A 26,198-nucleotide genomic window follows, 5' to 3' on the forward strand; every position below is an offset into this window, starting at 1 on the left:
AAAACCACAAACATTGGCCTACTGGTAAATCTATAAAGTCACATTTATTGTTAATAAAAATGATTTTATTTAAAGTTCAAAAACAATGAAAGGAAAAATCAAAAAGGTTAAACATTTAAATTATGTATTTACATACCAGCATGTAAAAAGTTCTTAAAATGGCATAAATACAGCTTAAAAGGCTAACTGTTAAATTTTAATCTGTAACCTTACTGATCACAGCTTGATTAAGTACAAACAACAACGGCTATCTAGAGTTCAGACCACCTACCTGGTAAAAATTATTTGGCACATTTACATCTAAATAACTATTTTAAAAAAACACAGACAGAAAAAACACTGTTGTACAGAAACAACAAGAAGTTCATGTTCAATCTGTAACAGCTAATCAGACATCTGGAACTACAACAAACAAATAAGGAATTAGACATTAGATAACCTGATATTAAATCTGGTTCATGAAGGATTCTGGGGAAATATTGCCCTGAGCAACATGCCTCAGAATGCCTTTAATATTTACATGCATTATATCAATTAAATGTCCAGGAAGCAACACAGCCCAGCTCACGAATGGCAACGAGCCACATCTCCGTCCAGTAGATCTTTCTAATGCGACAGGAATCCTCTTCAGCATTTGCGGTCATAATCGCTGACCATCTTTTTGATGTGGCTTAGTTTGGCCTTCAGGTGCTTGCACCTCTTCTTCTTCACCTGGTACTCTCCACTCTGCAACGACAGTGGGAAACATGTATCAGATAACATCCTTCACTGTTGCCGGTCTCTCTGAGAAAACCCGGATTCAGCTCGTTCTTACCCTCTTTTTGTCTTTGAGCGCGCTGTACTCGTCCATGGCGTCCTGTTTCAAGAGAATGACTGAAGTCAGCAAAGAGAGCAGCATCTCCAACGACTTTCCCATGTTAACGTTAATTATTTACAAATAATACAGTGTAACTGACAGGAACGCTCAACAAGGCAAATACACGGCATGCACCAAACAGGTGAATCATCTTACACACCTCATATTCAGAGTCTTATTACAAAAAAAAAATAATAATAATAATAATAATACGTTTTACTTTCGAAATATATTTTTAAATGCATTATTACATTCACAAATAATCGTTAAAATTAGCGGAATGGTACAAGAAATAATAATAATTAATATTATTGAAATAAAACTTATCAAAATTATTATAAAAAATATAATCATAATATTTAATTTACAATAAATATTTTATTATTACTTATTGAAATAATTTTATAATAATAATAATAGTAAGTAACTTGGTTATTATAAAATATATATATTTTTATTATATTAAATATAGTATTAATTTTTTACATCATTGTCTTTAAAATTAGCATAATGACAGACCAGAAATCATAATTATTATTAATGTTATTGAAATAATACTAATTACAATACTTATTATAAATTATGTTTTATATCATAAAAAGTTATATAAAAATAATGATATTAAATTTACACATATTAAACTGAGTAAATACATAAAATTGTATAATCAAATTAAAAAATATAACAATCTCATAAAATATAATCAAATTAAATTTACACCTTAAAATTAGCATAATGACTATGCGAATAGTATTGCAGTAGTCATGATTTGTCAGTAATGAGAATGAATCTTGACTCTTTACCAGGAACTGAGGACTGCCCTCCTGCAGCTCGTCCAGCTCTCGGTCCACGTCCGCCAGACGCTTGTTGATCTGGTCCAGCTCCGCCTGCAGCTCCTTGTACTCCTGATGGTCCTTATCAAACAGGTGTTTGTAATCTTCTCTCTCTTCATTATTAGCAATGGGAGGGAATTCACTGTCGAATCAAAAAACCAGAGCACGTTCAGAGCGCCATCGTGCTGATAAACTCAACGCGAGTAACGTCAGCGGCGACAAACCCACCTGAAGAAGTCCTCATCATCCAGCTCATCTCCAGAAGAGGCGTAGTCCGCGTCAGGATCCCGTCCGTCGGCGGTACGTGGGCGTCCAGCGCGCCGTTTCTTGGGTCGTCCCGCAGAGCTGCTCATCTCTGATCCACTGCTCATCGGGACTGAACTACGGATAGGCAGCTCGTGCCGAATCTCCCTGAACAACACAAACATGAGAGAGATGAGCTAACAATCAAGATGCTTAAAGGGTTACTTCAGCGATTGGCATATGGTTTGTATCAGTAGAAACCCTGAAGTATATTCAAATGACCGTGCTTCCTCCCCTCATATCCCACTGAGACGAGAGATTTATGCATTTTATTTCTGGAAAAATGACTCCGATGACGCAAATATCGTCAATTTGCGTCATCTGAGAATATTTTGCCCAGAGGGTAAAGACTACAGCCAGCAGAGGGAGCCATTTCCATGTTTTCAACCCGCACATGGGGGATGGAGATCACACTCACAGCTCAGCTCGCAGCTACAGGCAACGGAGCGGTGTGGAGCAATGTAAGTGTTTCAACTTCTCAAATTAATTCCTATTAAAAGTTACGCTTTCAAAGGCATGAACTCAAAACGCGTCAGACTGAACACGCGCTGAGAACTACTGCCGCGAGCGCGGTCGCGTTTACCTCAGCTCTCATCACGAGAGCTCATTCATCACATTGAATGGGATCTGACTCCTTCAGCGTTTGTGCCGTGTCAGTCCCTCAGCGGCTAAATCACATTATATTGAAGTCTATATAGTGTCTGTTCTCTAACTGAACTGATTTAATGAAGATGAACGCGGTGGGAAAGAGATCAGTAATCCAGTAGCGGTGGCTTTGGGAGTGGCCTCATAGGGCAGCGAAGCATTCTGGGAATTGTTGTCTTTCATCCCCATGACACAAAAATACATTTTCTGTCTTTTCTCAGTCTAGAAGGCACCAAATTCGAAAAGTTCACATTTCTACTACATTAATGACTCAGTTTAAATACAGGTTTATCTTCCCAGCGCTGAAGTACTATTTTAAACAATAAATCATTTAAACAGAAAATCAACACAAGCCATTTGCTCGTCACAACCACAGCGCATAGTTTTCATTCCTCCATGAGTCTTCACTGCATCTACTATTGGGTAAGCACGAGTACAGATGGCTGAGGTGTTTGTCATGCTGACAATGGCCCTTCGTGCCCAAAGCACACATCATTTCCAGAAATGACTCAGACTGAAACGAGGAAGAGAAGTGAAAGAATGAGAAAACGTCCCTTATATTGTGCAACGTCTGACAAATCTTCAACTGCAAGACCGGTTCTGTAAGTCTGTCTTCATTTAATAATTTATCTCATTTCAGTTTCAACGAGTGCCATGCTGAACTATCACACACAATATATTTGATTTGTGTGCTGATATTCAGCTGTTCTTTTTTTCAGATCAAAGCTCGATAAACACTGGTCACGGACACGAAGATGATCTTTAATTCCCCCCACAGCCATCATGTTTTCAAACCATTTCAAGTGATTTTGACATGACTAAGTGGCGATATCTGAGTGGCTGAGCCGTTTACCTTTTACCGCTTACCGCACAAACCAATTATAGCCATTATAACTGATCATTTCCAATCAAAATGAGATTGCCTCCTCTCACTTGGCCCCATTCACACCACATGCAGGGGATGCACGAGAGACGCAGCGCCCCGCTGTAACTTTACCTGCGGGTGTCGCTGTTGGATATTGTCACTTTACACTGCAATAATATTGCACAATATTACTGTATTTTTCATCAAATAAATGCAGCCTTTGTGAACAGAAGAGACTTCTTTCAAAATTATCTAAAAATCTTACAGACTTAGACCAACGCTTCTAAAATGACAATGTCCTAAAATCTGATTTGAAAAACAGACTGGAATCAGATGCAGTGTGTTCACATGCAGAAACTCACACAGAACTTTCACTGTAGGGAGGTTTGTCATAATTTGTGCTGTTGTCATCTAGATAATTTCTAGACCCTCCAAACTTTACAGGATAGCCAGCCAGCAGCGGATCAGGGACTCCATTCACCTCATTTACCTGAGAGAGAGAGACAGAGACAGAGACAGAGACAGAGACAGAGACAGAGACAGAGACAGAGACAGAGAGAGAGAGAGAGAGAGAGACAGAGACAGAGACAGAGACAGAGACAGAGACAGAGACAGAGACAGAGACAGAGACAGAGAGAGAGAGAGAGAGAGAGAGAGAGAGAGAGAGAGAGAGAGAGAGAGAGAGAGAGAGAGATACTGTTCGTACTGCAACACTTTTTAGGAATTATGACAAGCGAAAACAATACACACACACACACAACCCTTATATATAAACAACATGTGCGTGCACACGTCCCAAAGTGATGTATGGAGGGGAAACTTTTTTATTAAATTTGATATTTTTGTCTAAAATTCTTAATTTGGTTAAGGAATTGATTTGGCAAAAAAGGCAAAATAAAGCTACAGGTTTTATTTTAATATCCAAAAAACATGCATTAATGCATAAAATAAAAACAAAACGCTGACAGGAAAAAGCAGACCCTGACCACACCATAATCAGTTATCTGTAATCTTTTGTGGTTCTCTTGCTTTTTGCATGCGTTCGTGATTTCCTTGTATTACAGCCTGGCCAAAAATTATGTTGCACAATTCATAAATCATGTTTCGTTGCATTATCACAAATAAAACAATAGACGCAGAGTATAACTACGCAATATGCTAACCAAATCTTTAACTATTTTTGTCAATGTCAAACTATGTCAATTTTCCTATAGACAGGACCTCACTTTTAATCACTACTGTCTGTGCGCGTGTGTTACATATATTATGTGTTATTTTCTTTGTATTTAATGTCTTCCAATTTAATGTCTAAAATGTGGTTCAGTTTTTTAGTCCAGTGTATATTTATGTTCCTGTTGCATTTGGTGTTAACTCAATATTTGGGTTAATGGGATGCAATTTACAGAACTTTCCAAGCAACCAATAGGCCTATACTATTTATATAATAATTTACATCAACATGTCTTTATTAAAATTAGAAACAGTGTTTATGATTTTTTTTAAATATATATTACAGGTGTAGCAATAAATCACAATATATTGCAATACAAAAATATGCATCATGGATATTGACAATCTGTATTGTGTATAGTTCACCCAAAATGAATATTACTGTGATAAAAAAAAAAATCAAGTTTACAGATTTAGTGTCAGCACTACATTAAACTACTATATATTATGTTGAATATAATGTATAATAATGCAGTGGGGGAATATTTGTGGATCCTGATCATGCCAAATGTGCAAGCATTTGAGTTCAATCTAAAATTATTCTGTATTTTCAGCTTCAGAATCATGAATATTTTATTCTGGTGTCACAGTTGTCTTGTGCATTGGGTACCCAACACCAAAACCAAGACATTTACACCCCAATATAACATCCAATATAGCATTTTAAATCAACAGTACATTTTTGTTAACCTTTTCCCATGTCTTGGAGTATTGCAATAATATCGTATCGTGAGTTCAGTATCAAGATATGTATCGAATCATGACACCCCTAATATATGTACATAGTATGTACATACACACACGCGCACACACTCCCACAACAAGTTCTACCATGATAGGTGTAATTAAAATAGCACATTACAAATTGCATAATTTTCCACCCAATGCAGTAATAAGAACACGACTGTATTTATATAATCAGGGAGGGTGCTTGTGTCATTAGAAGTGAACATTTTCTGAACAGATTTGAGAGATTCACTCAAATGTCGCTCTGAGTGGATTCTTTGGTGCAAGGTGCAAACGGCAGACGCGTTTCAACACGCCTATCCTGAGGGAGTCAACATATACAGAACATATGTAAAAGACTCCTGCAGTTCGAATCAGTTCTTGCTTTTATTCCTAGAAAAACCACCTGATTTAATGTGAACCACAGCTATTCCTAAGAGAAAAAGAGCATGTCTTTTGCTCCACATAGGTTTGAGTTTCTGGTTGAGCCAGTCCGCCCTGAGCAAACGATCATGTATTGAATTCCAACATAAAAACATGAAAACATTACATATATCCACTGAACATGTGCCAAAGTGGCCCAAAATCAAAGGACAAAAAAAAATGTTGCATTAAGAAAATGAGGCCTCTCTTTAGCACCATTAAGATGTCTAGCACATATGTGTGAGTGAAACTGTCACAACAAACCACACCCAGAAACCAACGACGAGCGCTTCCCTCCCCCAACCACCAGACGACACACAAACAGGTCTTTCCACCTTCAGCACATTAGAAGAGATCGAAAGCCACACAGGCCACCTATATTCAAAACCACACTGTCAGACTACCACAGAAAAACAGGTTTGTGCTTCCAGAAGACTGGAGGTCTTTGTTTGGCAACAGAAATGAGCCCAGGTGTACACTGATATTTACTCCATCTTGAGTAGAATAGACCTTCTGTATGGAAACGACCAAATTATAGTCTTTCAAATCACAAGAGACAACTAAGAGTTGTAGGACGAAGGCTCGTAGTTTAGTGATCCTTACAAACAACAGAAATCTCAATTAATCTCCAATATTAGAACGGCCTCCTCTAGGAAACTCAATGGAGACCTCACTTTCTCGTATCTTCAGCATTTCTGCTCTTTCTGACCTGTACATTTAAATGACTCTTCCACACAGGAAAAAAAAAAATCTAGAATTAACTTAATTTTGCTAGTAAATGTCAAATACTTACAAAGAAATGGAAATTAACACACTGAATTGACCATGACATTCTATTGAAAGACTAAAAGAGTATTTTCTTGAAAAACGTACTACAGTTTTGAAAATATATATATATTTTTACATTGTATTTATTTGTAATAACTGGATACAGATGTTTATTATATCGTTTCTGCTCACAAAAAGTGATTTTAAATATTATTTATTTATTTAAAATTATAAGAATTTTCATGACACTTCCAAGGGTAATATTTGTTAGGATTCAAAATAATTACGTATTATATTATAATTCATACACTTATTTATTTTGTATTTATCATTTATAAAGATTTATATTATTTATTTTAAATTATAAGAATTTCCATGACACTTCCAAAACTAATTAAAAAAAATATAAAAAATAATTGTAGTTTATTATTTAATTTATATGCTTGATTTATTTTGTATTTATAATTTAAAGGAATTTATAAGGATTTGTGACTTTTTCGGTGCTGGAGATCACAATTTCCCTGTTTTTTCCTCTTAAGAAACAAAGACCCTGTAAACTCACGTTTCTCCTCTAGAGTTTCACAAAAGATCTCAACAGTGTCTCAAACTGTGCTCCCAGTTGCCAAGATACAAATCAAGTCAAATGAATGTAAACATTCCTCATTAAATGATCATAGCGGCAAACCACATTCATTTATTATCTTAAGACTTTTAATCTATGACAACTATTGACTAGTTTGAGATATGTTTGCACCCAAGGAGAAACATTTGAGACCAGATGATACTTTAAAATGACAGTTCACCCAAAAATTTAATTGTCATCATTTACTCACTCAAATTGTTCCAAACCTGTATGAATTTCTTTCTTATGCTGAACAAAAAAGAAGATATTTTGAAGAATGTCAGTAACCAAGCAATTAATGAGCCACATTGACTTCCATAGTGTTTTTTTTTTTTTTACTACTATGAAAGTCATTGGGGCCCATCACCTGTCTGGTTACCTGACATTCCTTGAAATATCTTCATTATGTAAATGACAATTAAACTCTTTGGGTGAACTATCCTCTAATAGTTAAATGCACTAATTCTCCTTAACAATGAATATCGTACTCACCCAATCCTCCACATCCTGCGGTGAGTTTTCGGCTTCGATTTCTTTCACTCTGCGCCATAGGATGTTGTCCTTTCCATTATAATTGATCCTTTGACGGGTTTTAATGGCAAAAACCATGATGATAATGAGGGCCGCAGTGACAATAAAGCCCAAAACAAGAGCAATTGCCTGGATGAGAGACAGAAAAAGGACGCTACTTTGATTAAATTTGTCCGTCATTTAGCTACTAGAGTAGGTTTTATAAGAATACACTACTCCAGTCTTTCTACTTAAAAAATGTCACTGTTACTAATTTACTAGGACTTTAATTTCTGAGTGAAAATTGTTTCTACACCAAATTCCGTGTACAATGTTGAGCTCACCTCCTGAGGATCCACGACGCAGTAGTGATACAGATATTGATTCACGAAGGCACCCGACATCTGCGGCTGCTGGTAAGCGGCACACATGGCATACACTTGATTGAACTGAACAGTTCCAGATGACTGGGCCATTGGGTAAATCGTCACCAGGTAGACTATGGTGGCAATCAACATGAGAAAGGCCATGATGGCGCTGGTGATGATGACGGCCAGGTAAAACTTCCTGCCCTGGGACACTTTCTGGTGCGAGATGATCATGATGAAGATAATGAGCAGAACAATGAAGGTGATGATAGCCATTGCAATCATAAAACCCTTCCCTTGCCTGGGGTCGTTCTGAGATCCTAGGATCCCATAGCCTCCATAGCCTCCATATCCACCTCCCCCATAGCCGCCCATTCCCATGCCCATGCCGCCGCCATAGGAGCCGTAGGATCCTCCTCCATAGCCTCCTCCGTAGGTTCCAAATCCAGCTGCTCCAGCATCCGTATCCCAGGCCAGAGTGGAGGCCACACATACGAAGATGCCCACACAGAGGACGACCGACAGCACACACATGATCTTTATGATGCCCGGCGGAGACGTCCAGCGGTAGAAATGCTGGAACTCATCATCAGGGTAGTATGAGTACGCAGGCTGCGGGGCAACATTACTGGAGAGAAAATGTTTTTAAAAAAACACTGTTTAGGGACACAACAAAACATATGACAGATATTTTTATGTTATGACCAATACTCAAAAAAAATTATGGGTTGTTTCAACCCATGTTTGGGTCATATATGGAGAAACCCAACCATTTGGTTTACATTTTTTAAAGGGAGCAGAACATGCAGTTTCTGCCAGTCTCGTGTTAATCTTGAGTATCTATAGAGTAGTGTTGCATCCTTCAAATGTCCAAGGAGTCTTCAGTTTTATCATATTTATAAAAGACAGATACACTGACTGTACTCAGTGGGGCGGCAGTGGCTCAGTGGTTCATGTAGGTTGTCTACAAACTGAAAGGTTGGTGGTTCGATCCCCGGTTCCACCTGACCAAGTGTCGAAGTGTCCATGAGCAAGACACCTAACCCCAGCTGCTCCCGACGAGCTGGATGGCGCCTTACATGGCTGACATCACCGTCGGTGTGTGAATGGGTGAATGTGAGGCAAGATGTAAAGCGCTTTGGATGGCCATAGGGTCTGTTAAAAGCGCTATATAAATGCAGTCCATTTACTGATACTTTCTGAAAACAGCCAAACTTGTGTAGGAATGCAGTAGGAGGAGCTAAAGAATCTCGAGCACACACACACACACTCCCTGGATAACTTTAGATTCGCTATAAGTTTGTGTTGTATACATGAACTACACTTATGCACAGATAGCCAACAAAACCCACACATCTGATGTCGTTTCACTCATTGCCTGTGTTTTCGACTCATGATTTGTGGGAATAAACAAATACATTTGCAGAACTCTGTTGCTGCTCCGCAAAAACGAACTGCCTCCACTGTTCTATTAACGCTGGGTTATTTATGAAGCTGAACAAGGTGATCTTTCCCTCACACCAGAAACACACTTCTTTAGTGACAATGTTGATTTCGTGGTCTAAAAACAAAATGGCAGCGCTGCTGATGGCTTTCTGTAACCCGAACGAAACTCGTTGATGGCTGTGCTCTTGTTCTAGCTCTCATTGGGGTGTGTGTGTGTGTGTGTGTGTGTGTACGCACACGCTCATCCAGGAGAAGTGCCCATACAAGGAATTCCGACCTTCATGATGTCAAACCGGGCCATACTCAAAAAATAACTTTCCAATCGGTTTTAGTCCTGAATGAGTGTATTTGGTACAGAAATACCCTGTCATACGTCCAACTCATTTTTTAAATTTTGTCCATGTTTAGCATGAGAATTAACTCTTTAACAGTGTAAATCAGTCAGAATGCATGAAATTACTTACCCACTTTTATTACATTTTAAACCCAATCGTTGAGTTCATCCATATTTGACCCAAACATGGGTTGAAACAACTCAGCATTTTATAATAATAATAATCTAAATAGAAATAGATGGATGGATAAATATAAAAAAATGAAAGAACGAGAGAACGATAGCCTATAATGTTAGAGGGAGAGAACGATAAATGGATGGAGGGATAAAATGAAAGAACGAAAGAACGATAGCCTAGATATAATGTTAGAGGGAGAGAATGATAGATAGAACGATAGATGGATAAAATGACAGAATGAAAGAACAATAGATAGAATCATAGATAGAGGGATATAACATTAGAGGACTATAACAATAGAAAGAAAATTAAAGGGATAGAATGATAGAAAGAGGGCTAGAATGATAGATGGATAGAATGATAGACGGATAGAATGATAGATAGATTTGTTGCAAGATTTGTTTATAGGTATCATGATTTTCTCTTTTAATTGTCGCTTCTCTTTTCTTTTACAATTTCCAATGCTCCAGTTTGAATGGTAAATTGCTTAAAAACAAAAAGACATTAGATTTACTGACTGTCATGTCATATATCAGTTACCAGCACCAGCTACAATAATTATTGGCACTCCCAGTACTTAAATACTTTTGAAAATGGTTGAAAAACTACAGAATAAAATACTTGAATAAAATACTGGCTACTTGGTGGAAAAGATAATATTGACTGATATCAATATATGGGAACACATACTCCCAATGTGAACAGCTATCCATTTTGAGCCCTTTATTTATTAATGTATTTATTTTCAAAGACAAAGGTCAAAGAGATTTTGTAACTTTATCCAGAGAAACTGAGGTGAAACTTAACACTTACTATCCATCCTCGGTATGATAATCATAGGGCGGAGGACTCCCGTTCGGCTTCGAAGACATTCTGAAAATAGACAAAAACATGAATTTTAATAATACATTGCGTATAAAATTATTATAAACCATATCCACTTAATTTTGACCTTTTCAACTAAACTTCAGTCGTCATTATGACTAAAAGGAAAACAATTAAAAGTGTATCATTAGTGCGTAAAACAGCGTAAAAATATAATATTCTCACATTAAAGCCTATATAAATATAATGGAGAACGACAGATTCGGAGACTCTTCACTAACAACAAACTGGGCGGAATTGCGATTGAGTTGTTTCTGAAGTAGGCTAAATCTCAATAGTTGTCGTCATCATAATCTTAATTAACGGAGATAGGCTATAAAAGACTGATATATACAAAATATGATTATAGTACGGTTTATATATTATGAACTATACGTTGTAGTTTCACTCTCACCTGTTTGTGTTCTCGCCCACTGATGTTCCTTGTGTGTCACTGTTCAGGTGAGACAAACAACCTGCCCTTAAGATGATTAAACCCCTCCCACAGAGAGAGAGAGAGAGAGAGAGAGAGAGAGAGAGAGAGAGAGAGAGAGAGAGAGAGAGAGAGAGAGAGAGTATCAAAACTATTGAGCTGCCTACCCAGCTTCATGTGCATACATTTACATACGCAACCCTACAAGTGTATAACGCCTCAAAAGAATGTTCAGTGCCTCTGGTAGGCTACCTAAACATGCTGTCTAAAGAGGCAGAACACTATATTATGAAACACAGCCATAGAAAGGGATTGTCTGGTATCGATACAGACATCTAAAGCATGAGTCTGCGATAAGAAACACGCAGGCTAACAGAGGTGTGGTGACATGTATATGGCCACTGTTGCAGATATGATTTAATTTTTAACATGTACTAAACACTTAAATGGTCTTCTAATGGTTCCCTACATAGTGTGAATGCATCATGACCCTAGAGAAAGTGTTGAATGTCACAAAATGTATTATTTCATGTGTACTTTTAATTCCAATATAATTGAACTTGAGGTTCCGTTTATTTTTTGATGAACAATAAAATATTTTTCAGTGTTAAAAGGAATTCTTAAAGAGACGGTTGACCTAAAAATTAAAATTTTGTCATCAGACAGTTGATGGCACCCATTGAAGGAAGTGTATGTAAGATTGTGGCCAAAACTGGTACTGCAATCACTTTCAGATGATGCCGAAACACTACTGATTTATGATTGGTCGATAGGTGGAGGGTGGAGCTTCAGGCCAAAACATCAACATCAGTTAGGGCAACAAAAACTTTTAAATGACAATATCCTGGCTAGACTATTGTTGTCAGTGATATAAGTATTTGAAATTAACATGATTTCTTAAAGTCTAGTGGCATATCAGGGCCATTTTATGATAAATTGAAATGTTTTACATACAGCTCCTTTGACTTTCTTAATAGGAAAAAAAATACTATGGATGCTGTCAACTGTCTGCTTACAAACATTCTTTAAATTATATTCTTTTGTGTTCAATAGAACAAAGAAACTCATACAGGTTTGGGGGGAAAAAAGTGAGTAAAGGATAACATTTACATTTTTTGGGTGAACTATCCCTTTAAATGTTGTATGCGTATGTTGCAATTCAACCATGGAGGGAAATGGAAGTGTATGCTAAAATTAGTCTGTCCAGTAGTCTAGACAGGAAGTGAACAAAGGGGATGCTTAATAGAAAAATGAGTTTAACACATCAAAATTGATAGAAAACATGCATGCTTGCTATTGCATTTCTTTACATATAAATATGCATGTCATTTTTTGGTCATGGAGTTGCTCTGCTGTGTCTGAAATGCCTCCTGTTGGGACTTTTTTATTCAAACAACAAATCTGCATGAAATGCTTTGACTTTTCACTCTTTAAAGTATAAATCAGCTATTCAACTCATTAAAATGCATTTGCAACAATGAAAATATAAGGACAGGGCGACAGGCTGTTGTTCAAACACAACACAGTAGCACAATATAATAATAATTGAAATAAAATCATTCAAGTGAACTGATAAAAAAACAGCATTTCTGCATACATATAAAAGCTGAAACATATCTTTAAACATCATGCACTTGTAGTCAGCATTATGAAATACAATATGTAAAAGAGAATATTTTCAGTCAGTGCTTAAGAGTGTACATTAAGAGCATGCAAGTTATCCATCTCTCATTTCATTATTGTTTGTAATATGAACGAGCATCCAGACCAGCGAGGCTCTGATGCAGTGGTCCACATGTTCAGTGTAAAGCGACGTGAAAAAGAAAGGACCATCTCAGGAGGTTCGAGCGGTTTCAGCCGTAACCGTCGTTCCAGCCCATGACTTTGTCGTACTCGTGAATCCTCTGCTTGATGTGGGAGAGTTTGTTCTTCAGATACTCGCATCTTTCTTTCTTCTCTAGAAATGAGGGATCCTTGGGTACAAAAACATCACCAGAGACATAAATCAGACCACCATCCCAGTCAGATGAAGTCAAGAGTGGGAACCAAATATTTTCTCTATACAGAGTGATTAAAATTAGTTATACGCTATTCTACAACCAAACTGAAGAACTATGCAGCTCGCCTGAGAATCATAAAAAGAGTTATGTGTCTTGATTTCTGTTTATTTTCCTTTGCCTTCACTCAAAATGGCTCTAACTGTCTTTATAGGAAAGCCACTGATTGGCCTGGGTGACTACAGTTATTTCCTCCTCTTGAAAAGACACAATAGAGTCAATCCTGTGAGAAAAACAGCCTCCACCCCCTTCCTCATCCTCCACTCGCTCCTCACAATCTTATAAATCAGCCAGCAACACAGACAAAACCTACCGGCCTATAGAGGCCCACACACAATCTGCAGGCTGGTTTTTCACATTTTCTATGCTGAGTTTTGGGGGGAAAGGCAGCAGAGCTGAGAGTTTTACACTTGTAGTATAATCAAATCACCACCAAGTGTTCAAGTTGTCAAGTTTACACTTGTGCAATGTTTAAATCCAACTGTAAGAATAGCATCCAGGCCCTCATGGATGTAAAATGTGGAATATATTTTACATTAATCCACAAAATCAATCAAAAACACATTATTTTCACATCTAGCTTACATATGCTGAGTGACACAATGTCCATTGCTGGTTTTCCACTAATATTAACCCTCTGAAGCTCTTTGGTAATTTTTCACAGACAAATTTTTTACTTCATCTGAATGGTATGGAAACTTGGTAAACGTTTTGGTACTTAGTCACACTTGTACTCCTCAGGGTAAAAAATGAGCACACTGGAAATAATGCCAACACACATTATCTAGTGGAAATTTTTGGTACTGCGCCAAAACAAAATATCACTGAAAGCTAATTTTTTTAAATATCATTGTCAAATTTGAAACAACTTGTTTAGATTTGATTTTCTCACAGTTTTTAAATGTAAAATAGTATTTTTTTGTATATTAAATTCAATCAAATTCTATAATTCTTAATAATTAACTTTTTAAAACTTATTTTACTTCAGTAATAATCTACCGTCTTTAAAAACAGACCGAACTGAGTCTGTGCTCCAAAGTAGTCAAGATTTATGACAGTTTAAACTGGAAATATAATTTTCAGGTCTATGCTCAAAAAGTGAATAAATGGATGATAACTACTGTATAAATATAATTTAGAACCATAAAATAATAGCTCTGTTAACCCTAAAATAGAGAAAGAGCACCAGAGGTTTAAATGGATAAAAAGAATAGAAAAAAACAGGTAAATAATTTCTTTGACTGAAAAATGTGACCCTGGAGCATAAAACCAGTCCTGTGTCTCACGGGTATATTTGTGGCAAGAGCCACAAATAATTTGGTATGGGTCAAAATTACAGATTTTAGTTTTTTGCCAACAATCATTATGATATTAAGTAAAGATCATGTTCAATGAAGATATTTTGTCAAATTTCTACCGATTTTTTTGCACCCTCAGATTCCAGATTTTCAAATAGTTGTATCTTGGCCAAATATTGTCCTATCCTAACAAACCATACATCAATGGAAAGCTTATTTCCATTTATTCAGTTTTCGGGTTATGTATAAATCTCAATAAAAAATAAAATAAAAAAAACATTATGACTGGTTTTATGGTCCAGGGTCACAAATATAATTAATATGTAAAAAATTATAATATCAATTAAATAAACATCAATTTAGGCTGTGTGTCCACCAAATTGTTTTTAGCCAGCTGAAATCGCTAGGCGCTTAGCTGAAAACGCCTCGCTGTGAGCGCTTGAGGGTGTTTTGGCAGGCAGCGTTTTTTCTCCTCAGTTGAGACTCGCTTGTTGTTATGATATGGAAAATCCGCGGAGGTCATTCTAATTTCACAGGTAGTTTGTTCCTGTATTGATTCTATATAAAATTGCAGATACAAAGTATTTGCTCTGGCATTTGTTTTAAATCATTTTGTTCCGTTATTATTGCTTGTTGTCATCGGATGACGACACGCAGAATGTGGCGGTTGGTCTGTGTTGTGTTTGTCCCGCCCCTCCTCCACTGTGATTGGATGGCTGGGTGAAGAGTGACAGTGATGAGCGCTGCGTTTTACTCAAAGTTGAACATTCTTCAACCCTCGGCGACCAGTAAAAAACACTAAGCGCTCAGCGTATGGGCGTGAAATACTCGCTCAGCGCCTCGGTGCGCTCCAGGCGTTCTAAAAACGCGGCGCTCTCATTGAAAACAATTGAAAATGCCAGCTTTGGTGGACACACGGCCTAAATTAATGAATCTTTAAATAAATAATGCACAAAATGCAGTTTTAATAACAGCAACAAAAAAAAAACGTTTTCTCAAAATCACTTGCAGAAAGGACGTCAATAACTCACCATTTTCTTCCTCTGATATTCCTGCAGGATTTTGTTGATGCGGTCACGCTCCTGAGATACAAAAAAATGAAAGAGATTTTTTTTTAAAAACTAGAAAAACGCTTCTGCAATACATTTACATTTAACAGAAGCTTTTAACCAAAGAAAGTTACAAAAGAAGAACAAAAGCAATGTCAAGAGCAAACACATTTTTTAAAATATGCAACAACAGGTTTATTAGATAACTAGATTTAGGAAGCAAGATAGAGAAGAGGAAGATTTGATAACATGATGACATTTAAGGTAAAATCCTTTAACCGAAAGGTGCAACCCAAGTAGGCACACATTCATTCCTGTGGCATTTATTAAGTTATGACTTGACATTTGATAAATTTTGTCTTTGAAAAGAGCAAATTCACATATATAATTTCTAAAGCTGAATCATCAAAACATGTATTAAATGCTGTTTTAACATCCAACAGGGAACATTTAAAAGGATAGTTAACCCAAAAATATGTCATCATAAAGCAGATAGAACAACCATTCACTACCATAACATTTTTTCCCTACTATGGAAGTAAATGGTTGTTCTATCTGCTTGGTTACAAACATTCTTCCAAATATCTTCTTTTGTTCAGCAGAACAAAGAATCTCATACAGGTTTGGAACAACATGAGGGAGAGTTAAAGATGACAGAATTTTCATTTTTGGGTGAACTATCCCTTTAAGAAACACACTGCAAAAATCAAGAAAAATTTGATTTTCCACATGAAAATTACTGGGTGGAAAAAGTGTGTACAGTAGGGTTTACTCAGAAATTTCACACAAAAATTACATAGAAATGGCAAGTAGCACATTAAATTAAACGTGACATTTTGAAGTAGAAAGACTAAAATAGTATTTTTTGTAAAAACGTACTCCAATAATCTTTGTTTTATTTAACATTGAAAAAATTTTTTTTTTACAGTGTAGACGCTGTTGATGTATGCATAATAAAATTCCTTTATATAAGCAGTCACAAAGCGTAAAGTAATAAAAGTGAACATCAACTGACCATGTGGCTGGTGGGGTTTTGCGGTAAATTCTGCATCATAACATCCATCTCATCAAACTTCTTTAGTATCACTTGAACTTCTGCATGGAGCTCTTTATACTCAGAATACTGGTCATTAAACACGGCTTTATACTGGTCCCGCTGCTCTTCGGTTCTTATGGCTGGATATTTACTGCAGGGAAAGACAAAACCCAAGGATGAGATTCATCAAAGAGCAAAAGCATATAATTTTGTGAGTTTTCTTTCTGATTGTGAAGCAGGTACTCACGCAATGTAGTCTGGCATGATCACAGGTTTAGGAGTGTGTCCAGCCGGAATATACCCTTTCACAACTTTGGGCTTGGAGATGGCAGGGTGTGTGTGCTGTACCGGCGCTGAGACAGACATGGGCTCCCTTGGTCCATCAACAACCTATTACAGCGAAGAGGATGATCCAAAATTACGAGCCATATTCTCTGACTATATCACATATTAAGCCCTACCCACCTTAGTTATGGTTACTAATGTAGCAAGGATGGTGTATTTCTAGGCCAAAACTCAGAAACAAACAGCACAAAAAAATCAATTTTGGGTAAATTAAATTTGGTTAAAGAGGGCCTATTATGCCCTTTTTTTAAGTCTTGATGTTGTTTTTGGGCTCTACTAGAAAATGTTTTCATGCTAAATTATACATTTCCTCATATTCTCCATCGTTTCAGCTCCTCTCTTCCCAGTCTGTCAGTAACGCTCTGTTTAGTTCCTATCTCTGAAGCCCCTCCTTCTGAAAAGCTCAATGTGCTCTGATAGGTCGGCTGGAGCATTGTGTTGTGATTGGTCAAGCGATTCGAAGTCCCGCCCCTTTCCATAACCACCACAACTTTCTAATGCAAATGGTTTTTTTTTAATAAAGACTGAAAGAGTTGTCAGAAGTCATGCCACCATTGAGTTTGTTTATAGCCTACATTTCGCTTTTCACGTCTAGGCTTCAAAATTTAGTTCTTTTGTGAAGATTATCATGATGAACAAAACGTGTAACGATGCATAAACTTTCGGTGAAATTTTCAATGGAAAATCATATTGGGTTTTTGTGAATGGTACCAGGGTGATACTAGTCTCGCATAGCCACACCTTCAGACTGACGGCAGAAGGTCTGGACTCTATTGCAGCTTTAATTGGCAAAAGAGGACATTTGACTGACATGTAACGCAACCAATCGCAGTTCATTTTGTTCCGCGTCATGTTTTTAGGAAAATGTAAAGTTAATGGCGTGCATCTATATATATATATATATATATAATTTATTCAAGACTCCAACAATGTACTGCAACAATGAAGCTGCAAACTTCACATACTTTTGAAAATCCAGTGTTTAGTTGATCCTGGTAAGCGCTTATTGTAATGGTAGTAAACACAATAGCGTTCTTCTTCTACGAGGAGGTTTGGTATCACAGCATTTGTTTCTATGCGAACTGTTAAAGAACGCAACACACACGTCTCAAGGACATCCTGTAGAATTCAACCAATCAGATGACGAGTTTGAAACTCCTGAAGTGTTTCAAGTGTGCCGTATGCATCAGACGTTCAGCCAACGGCCCATGGCCGTGACGTTTGAGGCTGAGACTAGGGTGATACTTACTAAGGTTAGTCCATAAAAACATCATCCCTGCAGTGGTCTATTATTCTGTTCAAGGTTTCATACTAGAGCTAGTTTGCCGTGGTCGATCACAGAGCAAGGTAAATGGATAAAAAAATACCTCAGGAATAATCGAATAACAACTGGAACCAAGATGCATTTAAATGTATAGCCAAATAAGTTTCCAGTTTGCTAATGTTAAACTAGTCAAGAAATATGCAATAGAAATGTCTGCTTGAGAATCAAGGAAACACTTTTAGTCAACTAAAAGAGAAATATTTCTTTGCATTGCTATACTGTGCATTGAAGTTATATATCAGAAAGCAATGCATCATGGGTAAACAGTAAAACGGACAGAACCAAGATACTTGCCAAATGCACAGCAGCAGGAGAATCTCTTGGCAGCATCTGTAAAACAGAAGTAGAGGGGATTCAGTTGTTTTATTCATTTTTGCAGCTAATAAAGATACTGGCAATAACACTTCACAATTAAAGTCCTCATGAAATCCAAATCGATCTTATTTACATTGTTAGCACATATTACAGGTGTATAGGGTGAACAATTAATCCGTGCAAGTTAATACACAGAAAAAAATAGTTTGCCTTGGTAATCTTTAATCAAAATCTGAAAAGCTACTTCCAGTCTGGAAACGGCATCCCTTTTCAGCTGATGTCAGTTTGACGACTTGCGTTTTAAAATGCGTAACCACTCCTCTCGAACCGTTTGTCTGCTACGAGCGAGCGATGGAGAGGAGGAGCACTGAGGTAAAATCCTGCCCTCTATTCAATATTACGTTTCACTTGGAAATACGTCACAACACTGAAGAAAACTCACCGCTACTTCTGGTTCACTGGGACTTTAACAGCTATAATATACAGTAGGCATTTATATATTTATCATCTCAATGGTTCTAAAATAAATAACACTGGTTAAGTATTTAGTACATAACAGAAATAGAAACCATGCGATCAACAAAATGTCCTGTCCACTGCTAATTAGGACAGGAACTCAGACCAAGGCTGTGTCCGAAACCTGTAAAATACTGCCTTCGGAGGACACATTTGAAGGCAGGAAGGCATCAAGGCACATCCGAATCTAATGTCAGCTTCACTTCCTGTCTCCTGAGAGACCTTCACGGATCTATATCCCACAATCATGTACCATGTTCCAAGCTAGAAAAAAACATGGTCTCCGAAAGTTGCATTTGCTGGTCAGTTTGGATGTAAATTGACGTTTTTTTACCAACATTTTCCACTTCTGATGTCATTTCTAGCGAGAAATTACTAATGTAGTAATTCAATATTTGTTTAGTTCTCACCAAAGCTTTCTCTATTTTGCTGCAGATTATTAAACTGTTACGCTGCCTAAGAAGTCTGTCTGAAGTAATTTTTGTGTGGTGCCTTCATGCACAAATGCTGCCTTACGAGTCATTGTCTGATAAAGCAGCGAGGCAACAAGTCAGTTGCCTAGGTTTTCGGCACACAGCCCAAGTGTGCTGGTTCTGCTTAGGTCATATGTTATCCAGCCACCTAGCAAACCTCAACCAAATCAAGATTAAGACATCATCCACTGAAATAAAAACAAATACATAAATGAACTTAAAGGGATAGTTCCCAAAAATGTATTCTGCCGCTCATGTCATTCCAAACCTTTAAGACTTCTGTTCATCTTCGGAACACAAATGAGGATCTTTTTGATGAAATCTGAGAGCTTTCTGTCCCTCTGTTGACAACTACAACATTTGACACTTCAAAAAGTTCATAAAGAAATTGTAAAACTAGTCCATATGAATTGAGCGATGTAGTCCAAATATTTAGACACCTTTAAATGATGAACAGATTTAATTTAGGCCTTTATTCACATTTAAACATTGATTGGTGAATATAAACAGAAGAAATTTAAGTGTCCCCAACTGAGCAAGCCAAAAGCTATGGGAACTCCTTCAGGGCCAGAATGGAGAAAAAAACCTTGTGAGAAACCAGGCTCAGTCAGTTCTCCTCTGGCCGACGAACAAACAGTGTATGATAATTTATAATTCTGGCAACATTACAGGTCAGAAGTCATAGTAGATGAATTTTGTGATATGTGAATAAAAGCTTAAATCAGCACTAGGTAACTTTTCAACCTTCATAATATATTTTCAAGACTCTTGTGATGATACATCGACTTACAATTGGTTGAATGACGCGTCTGCCATAGCCTGATGGGGTCTGTATCGTTTTTAATCATACTTTTAAACTTCGGGTTTCAGTTGCTGCTTTAAATTAAATCTGTTTATCATATAAAGCGATCGTGTCTTTTCATAAAATTTGGACTAAACCGCTTAATTCATATGGATTAGATTTGCGAACTCTTTATGAACTTTTTAAAGCATCAAGGTGGTAGTTGTGTAGCTGACAATGGAGGGACAGAAAGCTCTCAGATTTCATCAAAAATATCTTTATTTGTGTTCCCAAGTTGAACAAAAGTCTTGCGGGATAAGAACAGCATGAAGGTGATTAAATATTAACAGAATATATTTTTTGGGGGTGAACTATCCATTTAAGTTTTTAAGTAATCTCACCTCATGCCCATTCCTTTCTCGTAGTCGTCGAGCTGCCTCATGCCGCCACAGTTTTAGACACACTAAGGCGCCGATCAAGTACACGATCATGATGAAGAACAGGAAAATGATAGCCGCTGTCTGTCCAGCTTCCGTGCGACAGAAAGCACCATTTATGCCATTATTGAAGACCGGATAGCTGCAGAGTCCACCTCTTAGGGTGTCATTCACGTACACGCAGCCAGCTGCCAAAAACAGGAGCGCAAGAGCCAAGTTTATGAAGAACTCGGTTAACGGCCACCAATTTGAGTCTAAAAGGATAGTTCGATAATACATGGTCATTCCCAAGACGAGCATGATAACGGTCACTATCCATGCCAATCCCGCCACCACTAGGATGAATGGTGTCTTGGGCCCAGTGTAGTAGGCACCACCGTACCCGCTTCCGTAAGATCCTCCGTAAGATCCTCCATAAGAGCCTCCGTAAGAGCCACCAGGTTGCGAGTATCCGAACATGTTATACCACTCATTGTCTTTATGAATGTAAGCACATACACATGCAAAAATCGCTGCCCCAAGAAGCAGCTCAACGCAACCAAGAATGCGTAAAAGTCCAGCCCAGGACTTCATGTAGGCGTAGCGCTGGTTGTATTCCTCGACTTTTTCGCTGTACGTCAAAGCTGTGTGCACCGTACGGCCGTCAATGGATTCTAAAGGGTGGCCCAACAGCATTGCTTCACGCTCTTTACGCGAGTTATAACTGCCTCCGGATCCGCCATATGGGTCACGGTACGAGCCGGGAACCGACGGAGAATGCGGAGGAGAACAGCGAATGCCGTCAGTGGTGCCGTTCTTGCCATTCGACCCCAACATTGACTTCAACTTGCTGCTTTTACTGCTGCCGCTGGACCTGAAGAAATTCTTCCATGAGTCTGGGATGAAGCGGTGGACAGGTTTGATGTCGATGGCAGAGTCCTCGTTGTCGCTTGCGCTGGGATCAAACTCAGGGCCTATTGGTGGTTGGTCCGGTAGGGGAGGTGGTGGAAAAGGTTCAGACCTTAAAGACTCCGACGTCCTGTGATCAGCCAAGCCGTGAAGACTCGGAAGCGAGCCTGTGGGAGCATCGTTGTAGTGGTGCATGTTTCGGGCACAATGCCGAATGAAGAATGCAATTATCCCTAGAGCAACATAAAGTAAACAGGCTTAAGATGAGATCTGGATGATGATTTTTGACCTTGTAGAGTAGTGGTTCTCAACTGGGTGGTTTGTGACACAAATTTTTCTCACATTTTTCTGAACAATGCAACGTACTACATAACTGAGAATAGTTTAAATTTGGATGCTTTTAATTGAATCCTCAACATTTGGTCGAATATCCTTTTATTTTCATCTATTTGCAAAGTTAGGATAAAATAATCTTATTAGCTTTTAAATAGGAAGAACTTCCCGATTCACATGATCTTTGTTTTCATTTCTGGTAACTTCTATATCAATTATGTTACAGTTTTTTCAATGTAAAATCTGGGTCCTGAACCGAAGCCAGTTGAGAACTGCTATTATAGAGCAGGTATTGTGTGCTAGAGCATGTAAAAATGACAGAAAATTTGGTAAAGTATGCAAAACTGTCTGCTTGCATAATGCTTTTTACTAGCTACGGGTAATCTTGATGATATTACCATAAATCCTCTTGTGGTGTAGGAAATGCAAGTGTTTTATACAAGTAAAACAGCACCAAAAGAAAGGTATGCAAAAAAAAAACCTTCTCCCAAGCAGATAAAAGGCCATCAAAATAAATAATCATCGTTTAGGATACCAAGAGGAGGTACAATAAACAACGTACTACATAACTGAGAATAGTTTAAATTTGGATGCTTTTAATTGAATCCTCAACATTTGGTCGAATATCCTTTTATTTTCATCTATTTGCAAAGTTAGGATAAAATAATCTTATTAGCTTTTAAATAGGAAGAACTTCCCGATTCACATGATCTTTGTTTTCATTTCTGGTAACTTCTATATCAATTATGTTACAGTTTTTTCAATGTAAAATCTGGGTCCTGAACCGAAGCAAGTTGAGAACTGCTATTATAGAGCAGGTATTGTGTGCTAGAGCATGTAAAAATGACAGAAAATTTGGTAAAGTATGCAAAACTGTCTGCTTGCATAATGCTTTTTACTAGCTACGGGTAATCTTGATGATATTACCATAAATCCTCTTGTGGTGTAGGAAATGCAAGTGTTTTATACAAGTAAAACAGCACCAAAAGAAAGGTATGCAAAAAAAAAACCTTCTCCCAAGCAGATAAAAGGCCATCAAAATAAATAATCATCGTTTAGGATACCAAGAGGAGGTACAATAAACAAACCTTCCTGAGGAGCAACAATGTCTTAAAGGGATGAATGAGTGAACTTGCTAAATTAAATTATATTTTGAGTATATGTATACAATATTTCAATCAGTGTCCAATAAGTGTTTATTTTGACAGTGACAGGACTTTTATTTTGACATATTATTCAGTTTGCTACATCATTTTCACGTCATATGACTCTGCCAGACATATACTGCAGTAAAATTAGCATTACTTGATCTTTATTTAAGAAAAAATGATTCAGAGTCCACACAAAATCACCAGATTAAGTGCTCTGTTGGTCACAGTGTGTACTTCCTCTTTATTCATGTTTTTAACTACTTATTTATTTGTGATGAATACTATAATAAGAATCAATAAGTTGCAAAAGCCTAAATCAGTTTATTTTACAGATTTATTTAACAAGTTCAAATTATGAACTGTTTCATGTTACAATTTATTTATTATTTCTAAATGAGTAACTATGCAAAATAAATCTAAATTTAACTGCAGCAACTCTTAATATCATATATGTGACCCTGGACCCCAAAACCAGTCATAAAAGAACATTTATAGATCATGATGTGAGGGTGTAAGAAAATCTAAATAATGAGAAAATTGCCTTTAACATTGTCCAAATGAAGTCCTTGGCACTGCATATTACTTCTAATAATACATTTCTGATATACTTACGGTAGGAAATTTAAAAAATATCTTCATGGAACATGATCTTTAACTAATATCCTAATGATTTTTGGCATAAAAGAAAAATCAATAATTTTGTTGGCTATTACCACAAATACACCCATGCAATTTATGACTAGGGTCACATATATTAGCTTTATATTGGCAAGATATCGGCCATCAAAAAAATCTGTATTGGTCAACCACTAATCAGGATGTAAAGTGGTTGTGTGTGTGTAATTACACAATAATATTTGACCACATAATGCTGTAATAGACCAGGCATTTCCGAGAGCCATGTAAAATGTTTTATTCTGATCTATGTAAAATATATATTCTCGGACACAGGTGCTCCCCAGGTCAGTCGGTCTAACTCTGTAACCTGAACATAGCGACGACTGTAACAGTAACCCATCATCCAACTAGCAAGAGTGTTAACTCTAAACCCACAGAGAATATGACTGCAACCCAAACATTTACGACAGGGATAGAATCAAGACAACCACAGAGAGAAATGAACATGCCTGTTCAAGCACTAGATGTCTGATTGGGTAATCATACACTACTAACTCTGATGAGTCAACAGCATAAAATAAGGAAAACAACAATATCCATGTTACGTTCTTCCTTAAGCATAGTTTACCTAATGAGAGAAAAGTATAACAAGCGTTACAAATAAGGAAAAACAAAATGCATTTTATAGAATACCTTTCACACGCAGTCACTCAGCAAGACTTACATTGGCCTCGAAATCAGCATACAAAACTTCATTGGGTAAATGTGAATTCAAAGCCCTGAAAGACAATAACAAGAAACGTACAATGATAATAAATACAATTGGCACATTAATGAATAGCCAAAAATATCTATATGTACATCATAACAAAAAAGTACTAAAAAAAGTAACATAGTACCAAAGTAATGCCATATGATTTGAAGAGATACCATGTTTTTCAGACATGGTGGTAATTATTATATGCATGATATATAAAAAACACAGTACACCAACATGGTAATCGTTTTTGCTGTGTTGCTGGCAACAAATCAACAATGTAACTAATTGCCAATACTAAATAATACAACATGTTCGCGCCATTTAAAATTCTACAATGTACATTCCATTCCATTCCATTCTAAACTGAAATAATCTTGCACTGCTGTGAACGCGCGCTTAGGAAAAACACAGCGGGACCAACAGGTCAGCGACGTTTAAATGAGTGTTAATCTTCCCAAATAGTGAGTATATCCACTCTTGAAACCGAACTCTCTACTTTATTTAAGATATGTTTGAAATATAAACCATAAAACGTTATGTAAGATGGAACTAAACGACTTGACAACAACAGCACTGACAGATGTGTTTATAATAATACAACAACGATCAGAAATGTATCTTATTATTTGATACGTAAGAGTATTATACGTTAGGATTAAACAATGAACTTTAAGGATGGTTTCGTCTTACCTTTTCCACTATCAAAGGGTTTTTCTTTCTCCACACTTTTTTTCGGGAAACACACACAGGTTTGGAAAGTTGTACCACGTGACACAGCCTATCCCAGAGTGTGACGTCAGCAGACACTTGAAGACTTTACCTGAAGAGGGAGATAAAACTTTGAACTGTTCACCGAACATATTAATAACTTGCGTTTCTCTTCCTCCTAATGATGACACTGACTGAAACTGGTGACTAATGTCAGGCTGATAGTGCGCAGGCTCGCAGGTGACATCATTTGCATGATCTTTATCATGGACAGGTGTGAAATTACATATATATATACAGTTCCTGAGTCACATGCATGGATTACTTACTTAAATATTAAATATCTGTTTATTGAATAAATTGCAAAAATGAAAGTAAAGAAGTAATAATAGCGGAAATGCTATAACTAATAATAATAAAAAAACAAAGATATTTTAAATAACCCATGCATGTGACTCGAACTGTGTTTTCTTCCTCTTCACATATGCATTCTATTCAAATCAGAGACATTTTGTTCCCCATGCCAGCTTGAATACATTATACACAGGCATAATATTATGAGTGAAGTGAAGTGAATAACACTGATTATCTCTTCATCACAGCACCTGTTAGGGGCTGGGATATTAGGCAGCAAGTGAACATTTTGTCCTCAAAGTTGATGTGTTAGAAGCAGGAAAAATGTGCAAGCGTAAGGATTTGAGCGAG

At 37.1% G+C, this 26,198-nt stretch overlaps 1 protein-coding gene across 1 annotated transcript; it reads right to left on the reverse strand.

The window, feature by feature from the left end:
- Window positions 1–128: 128 nt before the first annotated feature.
- Window positions 129–25,640, reverse strand: LOC137062441 (uncharacterized). The gene is made up of 18 exons (XM_067433303.1): window positions 25,476–25,640; window positions 24,750–24,804; window positions 21,000–22,156; window positions 18,808–18,843; window positions 17,092–17,234; window positions 16,824–16,995; window positions 15,791–15,841; window positions 13,269–13,377; window positions 11,657–11,669; window positions 11,387–11,470; window positions 10,921–10,980; window positions 8,126–8,777; window positions 7,764–7,931; window positions 3,865–3,992; window positions 1,918–2,100; window positions 1,660–1,831; window positions 815–856; window positions 129–726 (listed from the first exon to the last, which is right to left on the reverse strand). The coding sequence occupies exons 3-18, from the start codon at window positions 22,116–22,118 to the stop codon at window positions 628–630; spliced, it is 3,231 nt and encodes a 1,076-aa protein (XP_067289404.1). The 5' UTR covers window positions 22,119–22,156; window positions 24,750–24,804; window positions 25,476–25,640; the 3' UTR covers window positions 129–627.
- Window positions 25,641–26,198: the final 558 nt, after the last annotated feature.

The sequence above is a fragment of the Pseudorasbora parva genome, chromosome 23, assembly GCF_024679245.1.
Source record: "Pseudorasbora parva isolate DD20220531a chromosome 23, ASM2467924v1, whole genome shotgun sequence".
NCBI classification, from domain to species: domain Eukaryota; kingdom Metazoa; phylum Chordata; class Actinopteri; order Cypriniformes; family Gobionidae; genus Pseudorasbora; species Pseudorasbora parva.

Coding starts and splice junctions, on each gene's coding strand:
- LOC137062441 (XM_067433303.1), bottom strand. CDS start 22,118: ATGCACCACTACAACGATGCTCCCACAGGCTCGCTTCCGAGTCTTCAC. Junction 7,932..8,125: donor GCGTCGTGGATCCTCAGGAG/GTGAGCTCAACA, acceptor TCTCTCATCCAG/GCAATTGCTCTTGTTTTGGG. Junction 727..814: donor CGCTCAAAGACAAAAAGAGG/GTAAGAACGAGC, acceptor CTGTCGTTGCAG/AGTGGAGAGTACCAGGTGAA.